Source organism: Elephantulus edwardii, unplaced genomic scaffold (genome assembly GCF_000299155.1).
Source record: "Elephantulus edwardii isolate Elephantulus edwardi_28Jun2011 unplaced genomic scaffold, EleEdw1.0 scaffold00041, whole genome shotgun sequence".
Lineage (NCBI taxonomy): Eukaryota > Metazoa > Chordata > Mammalia > Macroscelidea > Macroscelididae > Elephantulus > Elephantulus edwardii.
In genome coordinates, this window is record NW_006399791.1 from 19,071,584 (window position 1) to 19,090,018 (window position 18,435).

The 18,435-nt window shown below is 54.1% G+C and overlaps 1 protein-coding gene across 1 annotated transcript in view; it reads right to left on the reverse strand.

The window, feature by feature from the left end:
- Window positions 1-1,790: 1,790 nt before the first annotated feature.
- Window positions 1,791-18,435, reverse strand: part of RGMA (repulsive guidance molecule family member a) — a 56,251-nt gene continuing 39,606 nt past the window's right edge. The window contains exons 3-4 of the mRNA XM_006885238.1: window positions 9,529-10,034; window positions 1,791-2,456 (exon numbers count right to left, since the gene is read on the reverse strand). Coding sequence (XP_006885300.1) covers window positions 1,791-2,456; window positions 9,529-10,034 — 1,172 coding nt within the window. The remainder of the gene's footprint in view (window positions 2,457-9,528; window positions 10,035-18,435) is intronic.

Below are 18,435 nucleotides of genomic sequence, written 5' to 3' on the forward strand. Positions count from 1 at the left end.
TCCACTCAGCCTGGAAGTAGAGGGCACCTGTGTCCCCCTGGTTCCACCACAGTGTTCTAAGCTTGCCCAGAGTGTGTCAGAAGTCTAGACCCATGAAGCCCAAAATTGCTGCTTGTAAAGAAGGGACTTTGAATGTTAAATAGTGGTAACATCCATCCATCCTTACAGCCTTCACACACACACACACGAATCCATGTGTGCCGCCAAAGGTGACCCTCCACCCTCCAAAGGAACCAAAGTCGGCTCAGAAAAGAAACTCAAAGACGTTATCCAAAAGAAAATAACAAAACAGAAAAAACCCAAACTTTACTTGCATTTAGCAGTTAATAAATAATTTACAGTATGTACACGCGGTGACACTCCACACAGGTCATGGACGCAGTGAAGGGTCCTCACTTCCAAGCAGAACGAGATCAAACACAACCAAAATAAAGTGCTTCACTTTTTACTTCCGACACAGGGGGCAGTCTAACAACCAGCAGGAAGGGGTGGGGCAGAGTCCCCTCCAGGCTGACCACATGGTTTTGGCAGCGAGAAAGGGACCTCTGGGGGGGTGGGGCTGGGGAGAAGCAGCCTCCGGGCCAGTGTATGAGATCCCTGGGGGACAGCAGAAGGGCTGCCCGGGGACAAGGACAGACAGACACCGTGTAGGGGCTGCAGGATGTCCAAGAAGATGGCCTTTGGGGCTGGTCACACCCCCAAGGGTTCCTAGAGCAGCAGCAGGACCAAGGCTCCTAGTAGCACGTGTCCTGGCTGCGTGGCCACAGGACTTAAGAGAAGGGACCACTGTCCACGAAGAAGGAGGTGGGGGAAAGATCCTGCCAGGGATGCTCAGGGCCTGGGGCCATCTGGACCCTGCTCCCTCCCGGACTCCTGACACAGCGAAAGGGGCGAGGGGCTGTGCCCACACAGTGAGGAGTGGGCAGAGGTCAGGGCAGGCCAGCTGGCCCCAGCCACTATCTCTTGTGAACCAAACACTCCACCCAAGGGCCCACCCTCTCCTGGAAAGGAAAGAGAAGTCATTAGGGTCTCATTTCAACATTTAGAACCAAGGATTAGGTTGAAACTGGGGGGGGGGGGGCCAGAAAAAGGTGACAGTCACTGTCTCTCCCAACGGGCTCTCTAGGTGGGTGGGCAAGAGGCAACCTCAGGGTGGCTGAGGGCAGGAAGGCAGAACTTCAGGCCAACATGTCCCATTTAATTTGCTAGAGGCTAAAGGGCACCCTGGGGTATCCAAGGCCCTTCCTGGGGCAGCCACGCCCAGCCCACAGGGGGCTGGCTGGGCATCTCCTCAGGTGTGGGCATGTGTGTGAGTGTGCTCATGTGGGTGTGCGTGTTGGGAACACAGGGCGCCCGGGGGCCCTGCGAGGGGTGCCGGCTGCTTTCAGTGCATCTAACAGGAGTGGGGGATGGACTCTGAGGGGGCCCAGTGTCTCTCTGGTGGCTGGGGAGGGGCTCGGCCTGGGGACTCTGGTTTGCACATTCACACAGTGGGGTGGGGGCGGCAGGGAGCGGCTCTCCCGCTCACAGGACTCTAACGTCACAGCACCAGTCACCACAAGCTTGTCACGTGCACTAGCGAGAGGGGCTGAGGGATCGGCCCCCGCCCGAGCCCTCTGGGCGTGCAGGCCGAGGAGGCCCTGAGGTAATGTCTGCAGGCCTGTTCACATGGCCTCCCGCTGTCCGGGTCTGGCAGAGCCTGCTGACCTGCAGGAACAGCACCTGATGCCTCAGAGAAATCAGGGTGCAGGAGCCTGCCCGCCTGGGAACAGTCACCTCACCTCCTCATCCTATAAGAATGTGGGGAGAAGAGCGAGGAGGAGGCTGCCAAGCAGGGCTCTGGGGGCCAGGGATGGGGGTGCAGCGGCCGCCGGGTTGGGCAGCTCCTGAGTCCTCTCATACAGATGCAGCCTGTCCTTGTTGGAGTGCAGCATCTTGACGTCCTCCAGGGCATAGTAGGCAGCCAGGGTGAAGTTCACGTCGCCCGTGGTGAGCAGGTCAAACACGCAGGCCTGGTAGTAGAGGTCCTCCACGGGCAGCTTCTCCTTGCACTTGGCTGCTGCTGTCTCATAGGGGAAGGTCTCGGGGGCTGCGGGGGTGGCGGCCGCGTGGACGGCCTGGAAGTCGATCTGCTGGTTGAGGGGGCAGCCCCGCAGGCAGAGGTAGAGGCCCTGGCTGTCCCGGTCCTCCACGGCGTTGACCACCTCCTCGGGCATGCGGATGGCAAAGGTCAGGTAGCGGCCCACCTGGCGCACGACGATGGTGGTGCCGATGTACTTGGCCTGGATCTCCACATGCTGGCCCGACACCTTCTCGGTGATCTTCAGGCTGTTCGCCCCATGCTTGTCCCCGCCGTTCTTGGAGCCGTCAGCGAAGGCGGCCGGCAGCTCGTCCATTTCTGCCTGGTACACCTTCTGGTCCACGCACTCCTGGAAGTTCTTGAAGATGATGGTGAGCTGTGGGGAAGGCCAGAGAAGGGGTGAGATGGTGCCTGCACCTGTGAGCCAGTGATGTGTCCCGGTTGGGAGAGAAGAAGCCCCATCACTCACTCTCCAGACTCTCTCGGGACTGAGGTGGGGAACAGGGACCTAGACCCTCCCAGCTCAGTTCTCGTCCTAATTCTGCACCATCATGGGATTAGAGGCTCAACTACTGACCGAAGGGCTGGTGGTTCCAACCTAGCTAGAGATACTGAGGAAGCAAGGCCTGCTTATCTGCTCCTGAAGTCCATGGCCTTGACCCCTCGGAGCACGATTTACCCTCATACTCACAGACACAGACACAGACAGACACACAGACAGACACACACACACACACACACACACGCCACATGGGTCAGAAAGAGCACGGCGGTAACTGGTTTGCTTTGTTTTTAAGTATCTTTCTTTAAATCAACTCCTGTCTTGTACTAAAAAATTTTCTTGGAAATTTTAGGTTACCCCACCTAAACAGAAAGCCAGTCTTATTTATGTTACACAGAAAAGAGTAAAAAATAAAAAACAAAAGCATTGTGAATTTCAGAAAAATAAACCAACCAAAATCAGCAACAACAAAACCCTTCCAACTGCTAGTCTGTGTGCCAGACTCAATAATGGTCCCAAGAATCAAGATCGGATCCCTGGAACTTGTGATTGTGACCTAATATGGCAAAGGGGCTGTGTTAGACAGAGCATCCTGACCATGAAGTGATGAGCCCATGAGCCAAGGAATGCCTGGAGACTCTGGGAAAAGCGGGCCTGCTGACTTCTTGATTTAAGACTCATTTCAGACCTCTCCTCTCCAGAACGATTTGCTGATGTTGTTGGCTGCTTGGCAGGGCCCCTGGCTCATGGTAACCTGGCCTACAACAGAACAAAGGACGTTCAGCCAACACCACCCTGTGAGTGGCTGTGGACTGTATCTTGGGATGGTCAGGGTGGCCACAAACTGGTTTTCAGAAGGACTGACAGGCCTTTCTTGCTAACCTTCCTTGATTCAGACGCTGGCTTAGTATCATAGCAATCTGCTTACCTTTGCTGACGGACAGGCAGTGCTGGGTATGAAGTGGTTAATGGAAGTGGTGTCCTGAAGGAAAAAGAGCATCCAACCTCTGAGCCAGTGGGGTCTCCTCTGACAAGATAAAGTTCTGCTGTTTATGCTTGACCCTACAGTGGGTTTTCAGAGGCAGTAAATCATATGGGAGAAGACTGCCCATCTTTCTGCCACAAAGCAGCTGGAGGCTCTGAACCATGTGACTTTGGGATTGCAGCACAGCTTCTTAACCCTTGGTTATAACAGCAGTGGGAGGTGCTAGGGACTCTGTAGCTTAACAAGAGTGCACGGCCAGGAGAGGACCTTTGTGTTGTATGTGCCTTCGAGCTGGAACCAACTCACAGTGACCCTGCAGCAGGTCCTCAGAGGCAGGAACTCACACGGGAGGAGTCTGCCCATCTATCTCCTGCAGAGCAGCTGGCAGATTCGAGCTGCATGCCTTCAGGCTAGGAGTACAGCTCCTTACCACTAGGCCACCAGAGCTCCTTAGGGGAGAACCACAGGTGTCAGCAATCATGAGGAAACCAAACCAGCTCCAGGAGGAGCAGGAAAGCAGAGAGTGCCACAGCTCAGCTCACCTTCAAGGGAATGACTGGCCAAGAGTACCGAGGGCAGGGCTATGGGCTGGCCAGTGTGTGTGACTAAAATCCAGGGTGGCTGAGGGCACACGGGACAGTGCTGTCCTCCCGAGACCTGGCAGGCTGAGGGTGAGGCCAGACAGGGAGTGGTTTCAGCAGCAGGCACTGAAGGGCAGGTCTGAAGATTTGGAAGGAGCTGCAGAATGTTCTCGTGTGAACACGCCAGCATAGTTAGGAGACCCTGGAGGGTACCAGCTCTACAAGGCCTCTGTTCTGGGGAGGTCTCCCACAGTGACAGAAAACTACTAATACTAGTAGCCCACGGGTGCCTGGTGCCCACGGTGCCAGGGGCCTTCAGCAAGGCTGACAAAGCAAGGAGACCTGTACCACCTCTTCCTGGGCCAACCGCATGTCAGCCTGGCTAGCTGGACAGAGTGTGTGGACTCAGCTGCTGGACGGCTTCTGGGGGGCTCCAGGCACTTCAACCTTCATGTGTCCCTTTCTGTACAGAAATACCCAACGCTGTATTTGATATGTATTGGTATAAAGACCAACACAATCTAGATCAGGTTATTTTAGTAACTTTTCTTTACATTTCAGAAGCTATTACAGCATTTCCCGGGCCCCTAGAAGTCACATAGTTCTGGGGACAGAATGTCCTCAGCACAGATCATGGGGTGGCCTGGTGAGGGGCATTCTGAATGCAACTCACCTTCTCTCAGTGAGGGGGTGGACCCCAAAGCTGGAGGCCATGGAGAAGCATGATATGAGGGGGCCTGGCATCTTTAGGCATGGGCTCTGTTTTTTCATCTTGTTCTGGGAGAGCTGGTCCTGAGAACCCCGAGCACACATCTGGTTTGCTGTGACTTATCTTAGGTAGCCGTAGCCGGTCAATCTAGCTTGGACCAAACAAAGCTGCTGCTAAGTTGCCATCGTTGACAGATAAAAGTGGCAGTGTCATGCACTGTGGCCTCCTGCCACCTCCCTTCCACCATGCCGCAGGCCAGCTGCAAGGTGGGGCAACCAGGGTGGTCTAGGTAGTGGGTGGCCCTGCCATCAGCACACAGGGGAGAGAGAGAGAGACTCTGGTGTCCTGCCCTGGTGTGCACGACCACAAAGTCTCAGGGTGGGCGGGGGTCGGCCCTGCTTTCCAAGGCCTTCATCTGTCTCCCTGAACAGGAAAGGCTGGTTTGGACTGTAACCGCGTGGCTGTGGAGTCAGTCTTCTGGAAAGCTGACAGGCTGCCTGACTGTTCTTGGCACCATCGCAGGAGAATCAACCACAAGTAACAGCATGAAGGAGGCCTGTCAAATCTGGGGCGGCCTGCTGCCAGCTCGTCCACAAGCACAGCCACCACCCTGCCTGTGCACCCCACCTGAACCCCCGAGGGCTTGGAGCCATGGGCCGGGCCATGGCTCTCCACCGTGATGGGCAGGGGGCAGCCTTAGGCCTCAGCCACGGCCAACTACCAAGCCCAGTGCCAGGCTCTGTCCCCATGGAGCAGCCTATGCGGCAGGGCACACTCGAGGTGCCTGGGGTCAGGCCTCACTCAGACAGATCGTCCATTTGGGAGGGCAAAGCTTGTGGCTGCATGGCTAAGGGGCAGGCAGGATGGACGTGCTCTGGGCAGCCAGGGGAGCAGGTAGGGATGCAGGGAGGAAAGAAAGAGGTGTGGTGTGACCACTGAGAAGGGACATAGGGAGTGTGTTCAGGTGGACAGAGGGATCTGGGCTTCTGTGGAGGTGACAGAAGCCACAGGGGCACCACCATGGAGATAAAAGCCTCCGGGAGACTTCCTAACAATTCTGGACTCGCCGGCCCACTTGCTCCTCAGTCCCCTGTGGCCACTCTCCCCGCTACGGCTCCCATGATGCCTCCTCAGTCTTTCCACATGGAGATCCCTGCAGCCCCATGTTCTTCAGGGGTGAACTCGATGCAGAGCTCTCCCTGGGCATAAGCAGCATCCCCACGGGCCCTCAGCTACCCGGCACGAGTCATAGCACACCCCTCCCTGCATGTCATCCATTCGTCCAAGAACTTCTAGAAGGAAAGGCAATGTGAGCTCTGGGACAGACACATGCGTGAGACTGGCAAGAACAAGCTGGGTGGGCCGAGGGGAACCATGGGCCCCACGGTCCAGCCAGAGCCCTGACCCTGACCCTGTCACTGACCGCCCCCAGTGGTAAGATGACAGCAGGCCCCTGAACTCAGGTCAGAGGCTAGAGGGATGGGGGCCAGCCAAGCTCAGCTCTGTAATCTGCATCTTTCTGGAACCATTTCCCCATTGCTCCCCACAGCACCCAGAGAGCTGGAACAGGGCAGGAGTTCCAAATGTACTGGTTGAGTCAGTGAACAACAGGAGAGTGATAATTCACCTGGATTCTGACAGCATCCCTGGACTCAAGGGCCCCATGTGGACTGTGGGAGCTGGGCTGTTCTGAGCTCAGAGCCGGGCTGTAGGTCCATCACAAGACAGTCCCGAGGTGAATGGGCCCTTGCTGGAATTTTTCCACCCTCCAGTTATTGGAATGGCAGTCTGCCTCGCTGACCAGCAAAGAGCAACCCCGTGCAGACGGGGGGGCGGGGGGGGGGCCTGGCTCTGCCAACACGTCAAGGGCTCACACAGTTGTGGGTCAGAGGGGCAGGTGTGGGTCAGGAGTCCCTGTCAGCTCATGCCAGTCCCAGAATGTCCAAGGGAGGTGGGCACCTGCTGCTGAGTTGAGAAGCTGAGCCTCGGCAGTGGAGTCAGGGCTTACTTTTCCAACTGTTTTTTTTTATCCCTTGATATCCTGAGACTCCGCCCTACCATCGCTCAGCTAATTGATCAAACTATGGATAGTATGTCTAGTTGGGGAATATTTCCTCTACCAGATATTGTAAAACTGAGGGTGGTTAAGTCTGCCCTGAGGCAAGTGTTGATTAGACGTGCTAAACTAGGTGGGAACCACAAGAATTGCCCGATCCCACCCAGGTGGTTAATTTAAAGCAATATAGGATACCCAGTGGACAGAAGAAAATTACTGCTTTGATAAAAGACCTGCTTAAGGCTGGAGTAAGGCAGGGCCTAATCACCCCTTAGCTCCTGGGGTGTGATCTATGTCTAGTTCTGATACAAATATACTGTCCCAAACTGTCAGCGTTCTCCTCTGCTTGTTCAAAAGAGCCAGCCTCTTGGCCTGGGGGTATGCAGGGTCCAAGAGGCAGGGAAAAATAGACAAACCCTCCCAGGCATGCTAGAAGCACTAACACTTCCTTATAATACACTCATCCTGGGGAAACAGGCCCAGGGTCATGCTGTGGATGGACAGTCACCTTTCTGACCTGCCTAGCCCCTGGGCTCTGATGGGCAGGGGAGGGGGCTGCAATGAGGAAGGCAGACTTGTCCCATCACTGGGACTCAGAGCCACTAGCCTCTTATGGTTAAGTCAGAGAGTGATGTCAACAGAGACTCCCTCTTGGAAGTGGATGGGGGAGGCCTGGAAAGCCCCCAGTGTCTGTCATGCAGCAGCCCCTTGCCATGGCCCCGTGAGAAGCACTGAGCCCTGCAACTCAGATTCTGTCACCTCCTGGGGTCAGAGAATAGCAGGCTCTCAGCGGTACCGAAGGCCCCAGAACTGCCTCGGAACATGCTAAGCTCTGGGGTCACAGCCCAGGGTGAACACGGCACAGTGCTGCTGGCCAACTAGCTGTGACTTTGGGTATGAGTCCTTACCTGACAAAGAGAGCTGTGGAGCCAGGAAGAGGGGCATGTGGGTGGCCACGACTGCAGGGGCTTGATCAACATGCTAGCTACTCTGTCTTCCCTCCACCCCGCATCCCCAATCCGCTCTGCTCTGGAGCCACTTCTCCTCAAGCATCCATGCAGAGCCAACAGACAGAGCTAGACTGGTCCCCACAGCCTGGGCCTTGCACTCGTTGTTCCCAGCCTGTCAAATGGCAGAACCTCTGGAGCCTTCCACAGCACACGCCTGGCCCACTCCCAGGGATCTGGTTTCAGATCAGTCTGGAGTGGAGCCCAGAACCAACACACTCTAAAGTATCCTCCAGTTTTCAAACCCACAGGCAGGAATGAGAACCACTGGGTAGGGAGGGCCACAGCACCCAGCAGGGACGCAGGGTTGCTTTCCAAGTATGGCGCTCACTCCAAGAAGATGGTAAGCTCTTTGAGGACAAAGACAGAGGTAGACAGACCTGTCAAAGACATTTCACTTTTTTATTGATCTGTAACGCTGGAGTTCTACCAAGCACAAGGGCAGGAAAGGAATATTCCACATGTTTGAAAACAAGTGCTCTGGATTTTGTTCATAGGGTCGCTATGAGTTGTGCTCAACTCGAAGGCAATCAACAGCAACATAGCAAAGTAGGGAGCTCTGGTAAGAAGCTGCACTGCAATCCTGAAGGAACGTGGTTATAAACCACCAGCTGTTCTGAAGGAGAAGGATGAGCATCTCCTTCCCTGAAATTAACTGCCTCTACACGCCCGCTGAAGAGTCAGTTATGATTGGTTCTGACTCAACAATATACAACAGCAGCAGCAAAGTAGAGGGAGGTAGTGGTGGCCCAGTGGGAAGGAGCTGTGCTGTCAACCCAAAGGCACGCAGCTTGAATCCACCAGCTGCTCTGTAGGAGAAAGATGGGCAATAGCCTCCTTGCAATTTATAGCCTCTGAAAGCGACGAGCTAGCTCCTCCTTGATGGCAAAGAGAGAGACAAATAACCCTTTAAGAAATCCATTTTATATCTTGACCCAATGGCACAAATGGGTATTGTGGGTATGTACGTGGGCTCGTGCATCTGTGTGCCAGTACAGTGGTATCTCTGGGCACTGGAAACAGTTCACATACTTTTCTGCTAACAGAAAAGTGGAAAGGTTCAAGTCCAAGTCCCAGAGATGTACTTCTGAGAAGTCAGCCACTGACACCCCATGAAAATAGCTCTATTCTCACCCATGAGATTGCCTGGATGATCTAGTATACACATACACGCGTATACACACAGACACATACCAAAAATCAGTTTTAACCAACCCAACCTCTGGTAACACATGGTGTCTGCCTCTCACCTTCCCTACCTCCTCTATACTATGTGATCTTAAAACCATGCTGTCAAGATGCCCCAACTCATCTGGATCTTTCAGAAGCAGATGGGGGGGGGGTGTCTTTCTGCTAAGGTGCCTGTGGGGAGATTTAAACGGCCAAGCTGTAGATTAACAATAGGGGGCTCCACGATCTGCACTCCCCAAACAAGCAGAATACAAAGAAATACGCCTGCACGAGCACACGCACACATGCACGCGCACGCACACATGCACGCGTACGCAGGTTCCTGGCACCAGATTATTGCTTTCATGATCCTCCGGTGCACGGTGGATTGGAAAGCACCCGTCTGGGCAGGACACAGAGGCGGCTTCGGGCTCCTACCTTGCTGGTGGCAGTGGCAGCCGAGCCGGGCAGCACAGGCGTGTTAGTGACCTGCACGTTTAAGTAATTGTTGTCGATGAGCGGCCAGGCTCCCTGCACCTTGCAGGTCTGGAAGCGGTCTGTGAAAGTCCTGAGGTGCGGGTCCCCGAAGAGGCCACAGTGCGTGTAGTTCGGGGCCGCCAGGTGCTTGTGGAAGCTCTTCTCATAGTGGCAGGTCTCGGGGCTGTCCGAGCGCTCCTGGCTGTCGCCGGCCGGGGGCAGAGTGCGCAGGCGCGGCTGCGAGGTGGGTCCGTCCTTGGAGCAGTTGTGCTGGCTCATGAGGTCCTCTATGCCATGCACGGCCGAGTGGTAGGCCAGGTCGCCCCGGCAGGTGCGGGCCGTGCGCCGCGTGCAGTAGGCGTAGGCGCGCAGCGCCGTGCAGAACTCGGGGGCGTCCTCCGCGTGGCCGCCTGCCGTGGCGCTCCAGAAGTCCGAGTTACACTTGAGGATCTTGCACGGCGAGGTGGCTGCGGAGAGAGGAACCGACCAAGTTAGGAAAGGTCTCAGGGACTCTGGGGGTTTGAACTTCTGTGTGGGGCAAGCGGGCAGGCGTGCTGGACGCGGAGACCTCACCCAACATGCCTCCATCCACACTGTGTGCGTCTCCTGTCAACAGTGAGAAATTACTGGCAGGTAACCTGCAGATGGGGCATCTTCTCAAATGCTCCCCCCCTCCCCCCAACAGTTCACCACCAGAGAGAGGAGGGGTCTGGTTCTGGGTTTCAGGGTTGGGTGGGCTGACTGACCACCCTTGTGATCACCCCCAAGAATTTTGGCAAAACCAGCATATACTTGGCACGAAAGCTAAGCCCCTGTTACATGTGTGTCTAAAGCTCTGCTACTGTGTGTATCACGAAAACTTCTGTGCTGATTATATACCTCTAGAAAACAGGATAACAGGATCCACCACCCGGGGCTGCTGAATGCTCAACCACGTCCACAGGACCAAGGGGCGCAGAGGCCTACAGGAAAAGCTCTATGACCAAACGCTGCCTGTCATGATCATTTTATTGGCCATGTCACAAAGGAGCTGGCTCCAGTCACTGGAGTGGTGGCATGTCCCTGCTCTCTCATCTGCTCAGGAAAGGAAACAAGCAAGCAACTGAGGTTAGTAACCTCATATCTACTTTGTTTTTAAATAATTCCAAACTTTGAGCTCTAAATGATAACTAGCTAAAACAGGATTGTGAGCAGTGGCATTAATGCACTCACGGAGTCTTATGTAGATGAGTGAAATCTGCCCTTTGCTGGCTTTCTAGATCCTTCCGCACAGCCTATAATGACCACAAGTGACCAGATATGCAGACGGGGAAGGGTGCTTTCTATTCTCCAGGCTCAGCAAAGGGGGCACAGCTGGAAGTCCACCACTACTGGGCCACCAGAGCTGGTGGGTTTGGCAAGTCAGTGTGCTTCTGTGGAACTGGCTTTTGACCTCCAAAACGGAGTTAAGAGTAAAGCCCCGGGTAGATATTTGAAGGCAGGCTAGCAAAAGAGCAACAGGGCCCCCCACGCTCGGCTCCGAGGGCCTTTCTAGGACTCCTCAGAGCCTGTCGGCCTGGGGTGTGGCCTCACAGTGCTCTGCTGCCTGTTCAGGGGCAGCACCTTCCTTCACACACTTCACCAGGCTAAGGCCTGGCGGCTGGTGCACCCAATGAGCCTCACAAGCAGCCCCTGTGGGATCTTTTTTAATATTTTTCTTAATTTGAAAAGTTATTTTTATGTATTACAAAATACCTAGGCCTGGTAAATGCAGAGATATAAAAGTTTATTAGTGGTTACCAGGAGCTGAAGGATGGGGTAGATGGAGAGTTACTGCTTACAGGAATCGTAGCTGGGGTGAGTAAAAGCATTTGGAAATGGACGATGATGACTGTACAATTATTAAAATCACTGAGCTGTACACTAGGAAGTAGCTGAATTTTTTTTTTTTTGCTGTAAATATTTTGCCACAGTACAATTTTAGAAACATGAAAGAAAACAACTATTCCTCAATAAACCTGAAACAACCAATTAGCCCCAGTGCCACCAAGTTGACCCTCTACTGGGTTTCTGGGGCTGTAAATCGCACAGGAGGCGGTTTTCCATCTGTCCCTCGCCGAACCTGGAGAGATGTGGTCTGTGAGCTCCCTGTGGGCAGAACTCGGGATGCAGGGATATGAATGAAACACGAGCTGACCCTGATCAACGCTCCGAGATGGTCCCTGCGGGTCTGGGTGATGGGCACCCGATTGATCAGACTGTTATGTCTGCTTCTGAAATTTTCCGTAACCAAATTAAAAAGCCAGAACGGCACATGTCTGACTTGTGCAAGTGCTCGCTGGCACTCACCAACTTCCCCACAGCAGCAAACTGGACAAACTTTAGGTGGGACTGATATGCCACCAGGTTCCTCTCTAATACCTTATTTAAACGAAGATGCATGTGAGTAAAGATCAGGGGGAGGCAGCAGTTCCTATGTGGACACTGCACCATAGCTGCTCCCAACTCGTTTCCATGGACCTTGACAGACACCAGAAACACAGGCTAAGAGGCCTGAGAAGCAGAGTGTGGCCCAGGGTGGCGGGGAGGTGTGTGTGTGTGCACAGAGTGAGGGGGCCGCTGTGCTGAGAGGTCGGTGATTCAAACCCACTAGCTGACCTCTCATAAAGAGTCACTGGGTATGCACAGTAAAGTCAGAACCGACGCAAAGCTGACCCTGCAGGGGATTTTCAGAGGCGGTAAATCACATGGGAGGAAATTGCCTGTCTTTCTCCTAATGACTGGATTTGAACCACGTGCCTTCAGGTTGGCAGCACAACTCCTTACCTCTAGGCCACCAGAGCTTCCTTACTAAGAGCACTGCTTAGAAAACCCTATGGGAGAGCTCAGTCAAATGGTGTTCTGATGAGTTGGCACTAACAGGAACTATGTGCTGCTGCTATGACCGCCCACCCTCATCTCTGGTGCTGTGGTCTCCAAACAATGTCCATCCTGGCAGCCTCATTCATGATGGAAGCAGTTGGTGCTGACCTGAGAGTGTCCTTTCTCTTGGTTATGGTTAACAGTGACCACAAAGAATCGCCCAAGAGGCACAGGCCTTCTGCTGAGTAGATGGCCTCCCCTCCTCTGCTGTCGCCACCTCCCAGGAAGGAACCCAGTTCACCTCCAGACATCACTGAACAAAGCGAGATGATCTTCACGTCCCCATAGACTGAGCTGCCTGTGACACAATCAGGAACTGCCCTGGCTTCCTCATTCCTGCAGATCCAACGCAGGGTCAGTCACCATGCACGGTCACAGCGCCCTCACTCTTCCTGGCCAGAGCAGCAGGCATCCCTCCTCAGGGCATTCAATCCCCCAGCGCCCACCCACTGGGGAGAGGTGACTGTCATTCTCAAATCTCAGGCTGGAAGCCAGACTCAGAGGAACTAACACAGGGTTTCACTACTAAGAAAGCTGAAATCCCTGGGACTCAGAGTCATGAAGACCACTCAGAACCTTTCTGACTCCAGGGAAGACTGACAGGTGAACCCAGCCTCTCCTAGAAACCTTTCCAGACACACTGAGAGCCCCACTGGTCAGAGGCCAGTGGTTCACATGCATGACTTCAGAGAAGGCCCTCATTCCCAGGGGGCATTTCTCCAAGTAGAGCATGCAGGGAAGACCAAGAGCTTGAGGGCGTGTCAGCATGGTGATCAGGGCAGGGCCAGCGTGCACATGGTAGATGAGGGATGGTGAGGGGTCTCACTCCTGACTCACCCAGGTCCTTACACTTTCATGGGGAGGCAGGAATTAGCATTGCTGTCTCACAGCTTTGCAGAATGGCCTGGAGCAGTGCCCCAGCTCTGAGTGTGTCAGGTGTGCTCAACCCAGGGCCCCAAATGGGCTGCTTCCGGACCGGGTCAGCAGCAGGACCCGCTGGCATATTCTCTGGAAGGTAGACCCCTCCACTTTCCCATCAATGTGGGTAGCTGAGAAGCTGTACTTCTACTGGACTCTCAGGGGTGGTCTCTGGGGCCCGAAGGCCACACTGTGACTGCCAAGCACTTGAAGTGGGGTCATTTCTGCTCAATAATCACAGTGAGGTCACACTGGAATCTGCAGAACTCACGGGCGGAGTGAATGGCGAGAGGAGGCAGCTCTGCTCAGGAGCAAACAGCTGGGACATAGCTGCCTTTAGTGCCAACTTGGGGCCACGGTGCCCCAGGTAACCCAGAACTTGTGCGGAGTCAGCACTCTGAGGCGAGATACCTCCACCTTCCTCTCCTTTCCAGTCGCTTCCACCAGAGCCTGCAGGACAGCTGCCAGGGCTGGCACGGCAGCTCTGCCCACCATCCACAGGGGGCGACAGAGGCTGCCCTTCTGGCCACTGCACTCAGCAGGCCCTGGGACCCTGTGCACACAGGGGAGCTTCTCTGTCCACTTCCAGCCTCTAGCTGCGTCAGCCACACTGGGGAACGTACTCATGCTAACACCAGGACTGAGAACAATACTAAGAGGTGATGGTAAGACACTGACTGCTGTGAGGGCCTCCAGGGGGGGTGGTGGGTGGAGTAGACAGTGCAGGGAGGTTTGATGGTTCTAAGCCGCATCATGTCACCTACTGGACATGTGGGAACTTGGGTGTGTCACTTGCCCACCGTGCTTCTTCATCAGTTAAGGACAAGCACCCACTTGCCAGGGCTGCGGAGCATTCAAGGAGATGAGAGCCCTGGACCTAGTGGGTGAATCAAACAGGGTCCTTGGCAGAGGGCTCAGAGGGACATAGGACTCACAAACTCATGAAGTCTGAGGTTAGAAGTCACGAATGAGGGTGGGAAGAGAACATGGGTCAGAACAGCCCCCTTACTGCAGCCTCTGGCCCTGGCTGGCCTCTGCCCCAGCACCATCGGCCCGCTGACTGCCCACCCAACACACAGCTCATGGGGGCCAAGGTCTGACAGTCTATTCCTTCATCTAACTGTCACGGGAGGGAAAGCCTCACTCCTCTCCCCTCCCCTGCAGAGCCTTCCCAAGTCTCCCCTGGAGAAGCAACCAGGCTCCAAAGAGCATCTGTTGTAGGGGGGTTGGCAAGGCCATGCTTACTCAGTTTCATGGACTATTTCCCACCTTGTTCAAGTCCACGTGGGGTGCTGAGCAAGAAAGGCCTGGAGACCTGCTTTCATGAAGTCAGCACCTAAAACCCTAAGAAACACTCCTGTCAGCACTATGGACATGCACGGGGTTGGGGTCATCAGTGAGAAGAAGCTGAACCGACAGCCATTACGTGGAGGTGGGGGTGGTGGAAACGTGTGTTGAATGCTCATTATGTGACAGCCTCCAGAACTCGGTTCATGCCCAGGGGCCCAGGATGGAGGCAAGATGCAAAGTCCAGTTTTGAACCCCAAGCTGCTTTCTCCTTTTCCTTTACTGTGTTCTATACGCTCCATGCTAGCCCCAGCCTGGGGGTTTTGGGGAGACACAGACACCGAGCAGGGCCTGTGTTAATGCTGGATCCTCACATCTATACCCAGAGCGGACTAGCATTGTTATCTCCATTGCACAGAGGCAAAAACAGGATCTGAGAGGGGGCAGCCCACCGGGGAGACTGCTTCTGTACTTTCCTAAGTGCATCTGGGGAATGGCGCAGCTCTCGTAACCCCCAGAGGCACCATGAAACCTCTCTTCTCACCCCAGCTCCTAGGCTGCAGCCACAGTGCATACTATGGTCTCAGCAGCACCCCAACACCAATTCTTTTCCCAGCCTTCCTGCTGGAGCCTCCTTCAAGAGCAGGGGTGGCTGCTACCCTGCCCATCCCGATTTCCTGCCCACCCAGAAGTTTCCCCCACTGCTCAAGACATTCAGGGAGTTTGTGCTCACTTACCCTTGCTTCCAGAGAGTGAAAAGCCCAGGTGCGCCACAACAGGGGTGGGAGTAGGGCTGGCATTTGCCAGGGACAGCTGGGAAGGGCTCTCTGACTGACAAGGGCTAGTCACTCCCCAAGAAGCAGGGGACTGAAGGGCCTACCACCGCACAGAGGGCCCTGCCCCTCTGCCTGCTGGACTAAATTACCAGCCAGCTCCAGCATCCCAAGTCAGGGCCCCACATGGAATCTGGCCCTGCATCCCAGACGAAAGCCCGCCGACAAAGGGTTCCAGAGGAGTGCAACGGCAGCGAGTACTACCGGGCCAGTTTTTATCTTAGATAAAATCAACCAAACAAAAATCTCACCAAAAAAATCATGTGCCTTTGATTGTGGCAACAAATAAACCGTGGACTGTTACGATATGAGCGTCCAAAGGAGAAAACCAGGAAGGAGAGGGAAGTTTGAGAATTTGGGACAGATCTTACTATGCTGACACAGTAAAAAAAGGAAACCAGCTTCCCAGAGCTGCCAACCTGGCACATGACAGCGAGGGTGGCCAGCCTTCCTGCTGGGGAAGACACTGGACCCTGCTGCCTGGCTACAGGTCCATCCAAGGCAGCAGAGTCTCCAGCGTGTTGCTGACCCTGAGGTCACATCACTCTGGTAGTTGGATCCAGTGTAGACTCCACAGGATAAAGATGGAGGAGGATCTCCTGTGTGATTTACAGCTTCAGAAATTCAATGGTGTCAGGCCTGGCTCCACAGCAGGGAGGGCCTTTGTTGTGGTTATTTTTTTGAACCCTTGAGTGAGCTCTGGGGGTGTAGTTTGTGGGGAGTTTCAATGCTCACCAAAGGCCTTGCCTCTCTGGCAATGTGATCCACTCACCTCTGTGTAGGAGAAAGAGGGGCCATCTCCTCCCATGTGTTTAAAAGCCTCAGAAACCCGGCTAGAGGGTCTCCTCTGATGAAGCACAGCTAGCCAGCATGCTCAGAGGCCAGGAACTGGAGAATCTGAATGCAGTCTGAGGGCTCTGCAATACCCATTTCTGTTTCTGTCACTGACAGGGTCTGTGGGCAAAGCATCTCCACCTCTGCTCATTGTCGGTCCAGAATGCTGCCTCGGTGGAGCCAGAAGGAAGCGCATCTGCCCAGGAGCTGACTGCCTTGGGCTGGCCCCATTTCCTTCTGGAAGTGCTGCTCCACAGGCAAATAAAAGGCTGAGACTAGATCACCAGGCCTTTCTTCCAAGGCACCTCTGGGTGGATGTGAGCTATTTACCTTTCAGATAGCGTGAACTGTTTGTATTGCAGCATCTCCTCTCTTCAGAGCTATCCCAGGAAAATACAAAAGTGTCTCCACAGAGCTTTATGGCACTCAGAACAGAACTGAGATGAGACATTATACCCATGCATGGTCGTTGCTGATCAAGGCCTCCTGAAGGAGACACTTCCAGGATGAGGTGCTGTGGGAAAAATCAGAGGCCGGGGACGTACCAGCATGAACCCTGAACTTCTCCAGTGCCTCCCCGCTACGCCCATTAAGAAATTTTGTGGGGTGGGCACAAGAGGCAGGGTGACTTAGCAGAGGCCATAGGGTCCTCTGCCCACTGCCCCTTGTGGCCCATCTAGCCCTGGCTCTCAAAGTAGGGGTTCCTGCAATGCCTACAGGGGAAGAGGGGCTCCCAGACTTCCCGGAGGATAGAAAGAACCTGTGGTCAGATGGGGCCCCCAGCAACCATCCCTCATTTGATCCTGACTTGAAGAATTAAGGCCAGAATTAAGGTTTCTCTGAACTTTATTCACCAAGACTCCTGGACTCTATGACCAAATGGATGCACACACCCCCAGAACACCTCCCTGAAGTACCCCGACAGGGGGCATTCAGCCTTCAAAGTCAGGGCAGGCCCGGACCCTTCCACTCTGGGCAGCTCAGTCCCAAGCACCAGCACGTCTTCCAGGCAGAAGTTAACTAGATGCTATTTCTGAGTGGTGAAGGTGCTCAGCAGTGAACCAAAAGGTTAGGGGTGTGAGTCCATCCACGGTGCTTGGGAAGAAAGGTCCGGTGATCCACTTGTGGAAAACCAGTCCTGAAATCCTGTGGTGCAATTCTGCTCTGACTTCTTAACACACAACCACGCTTCAAAATGGAAGATTCCAGTGGAAGGTTTTAATTTCTTCCACTCTGATCTTGTCTACGCCTCTCAAGATCACCACACTATAAAGCATGCCTAGCTCAGGGGCTTCCAGGAGGTGGCTCATCTGTCCCATGGTCTTCAAGCCGCTTAGCTGGGTCCCAGAAACCACCAGCTGCTCCAAGGGAGATAGATTTACAGCCCCTGAAAACCCACTGGAGAGTCAGCTATGAGTCAATCTGCCTGGATGGCCCCTAACAACAGAATCCGGGCACCTATATTGCACCTACTCAAAGTATCATGAAAAATTTGAGGCCTTTTAATACTTCTACCCTGGAAAATCTGGTGGCTTAATGATAAGGAACTGGGCTGCCAATGAATGTAAAAGCGGTGGTTGTTGTTGTTAGGTGTCATCGAGTCAAGTACGACCCATAGTGACCCTATGAACAACAGATCTGAACCCTGTTCTGTCCTGTGCCATCCTCACACTTTCTGCCACACAAGAACCCTTGCAGCAGTCACCTGTCAATCCACTTGGTCAAGGTTCTTCCTCTCGTTTGCTGAACCTCCACCCTTCCAAAGATCATGTCCCTTTCCATGGGATAAACCCTTCCTAGCAGCATGCCTGAAGTATGTGATGCGAAGCCTCATCAACCTTGTCTCCAAAGAGCACTCAAGCTGCATTCTTTTCAAGACACACTTGTTTGTTCTTTTGGCCATCAAGGGGATGTTCAGTGCTCTTCTCCAACACCACAGCTCAAAGGCATCAATTCTTCTTTTGTCATTCTTGTCCAGCTCTCAGATGCACAGCAAGTGATCAGAAAGTCCGTGCCCTGAATGAGACACACCCTAGTCCTCAAACTGACAGCATTTCTCATCAATAATTGGGAGAGGTCCCTAACTGCAGACTTT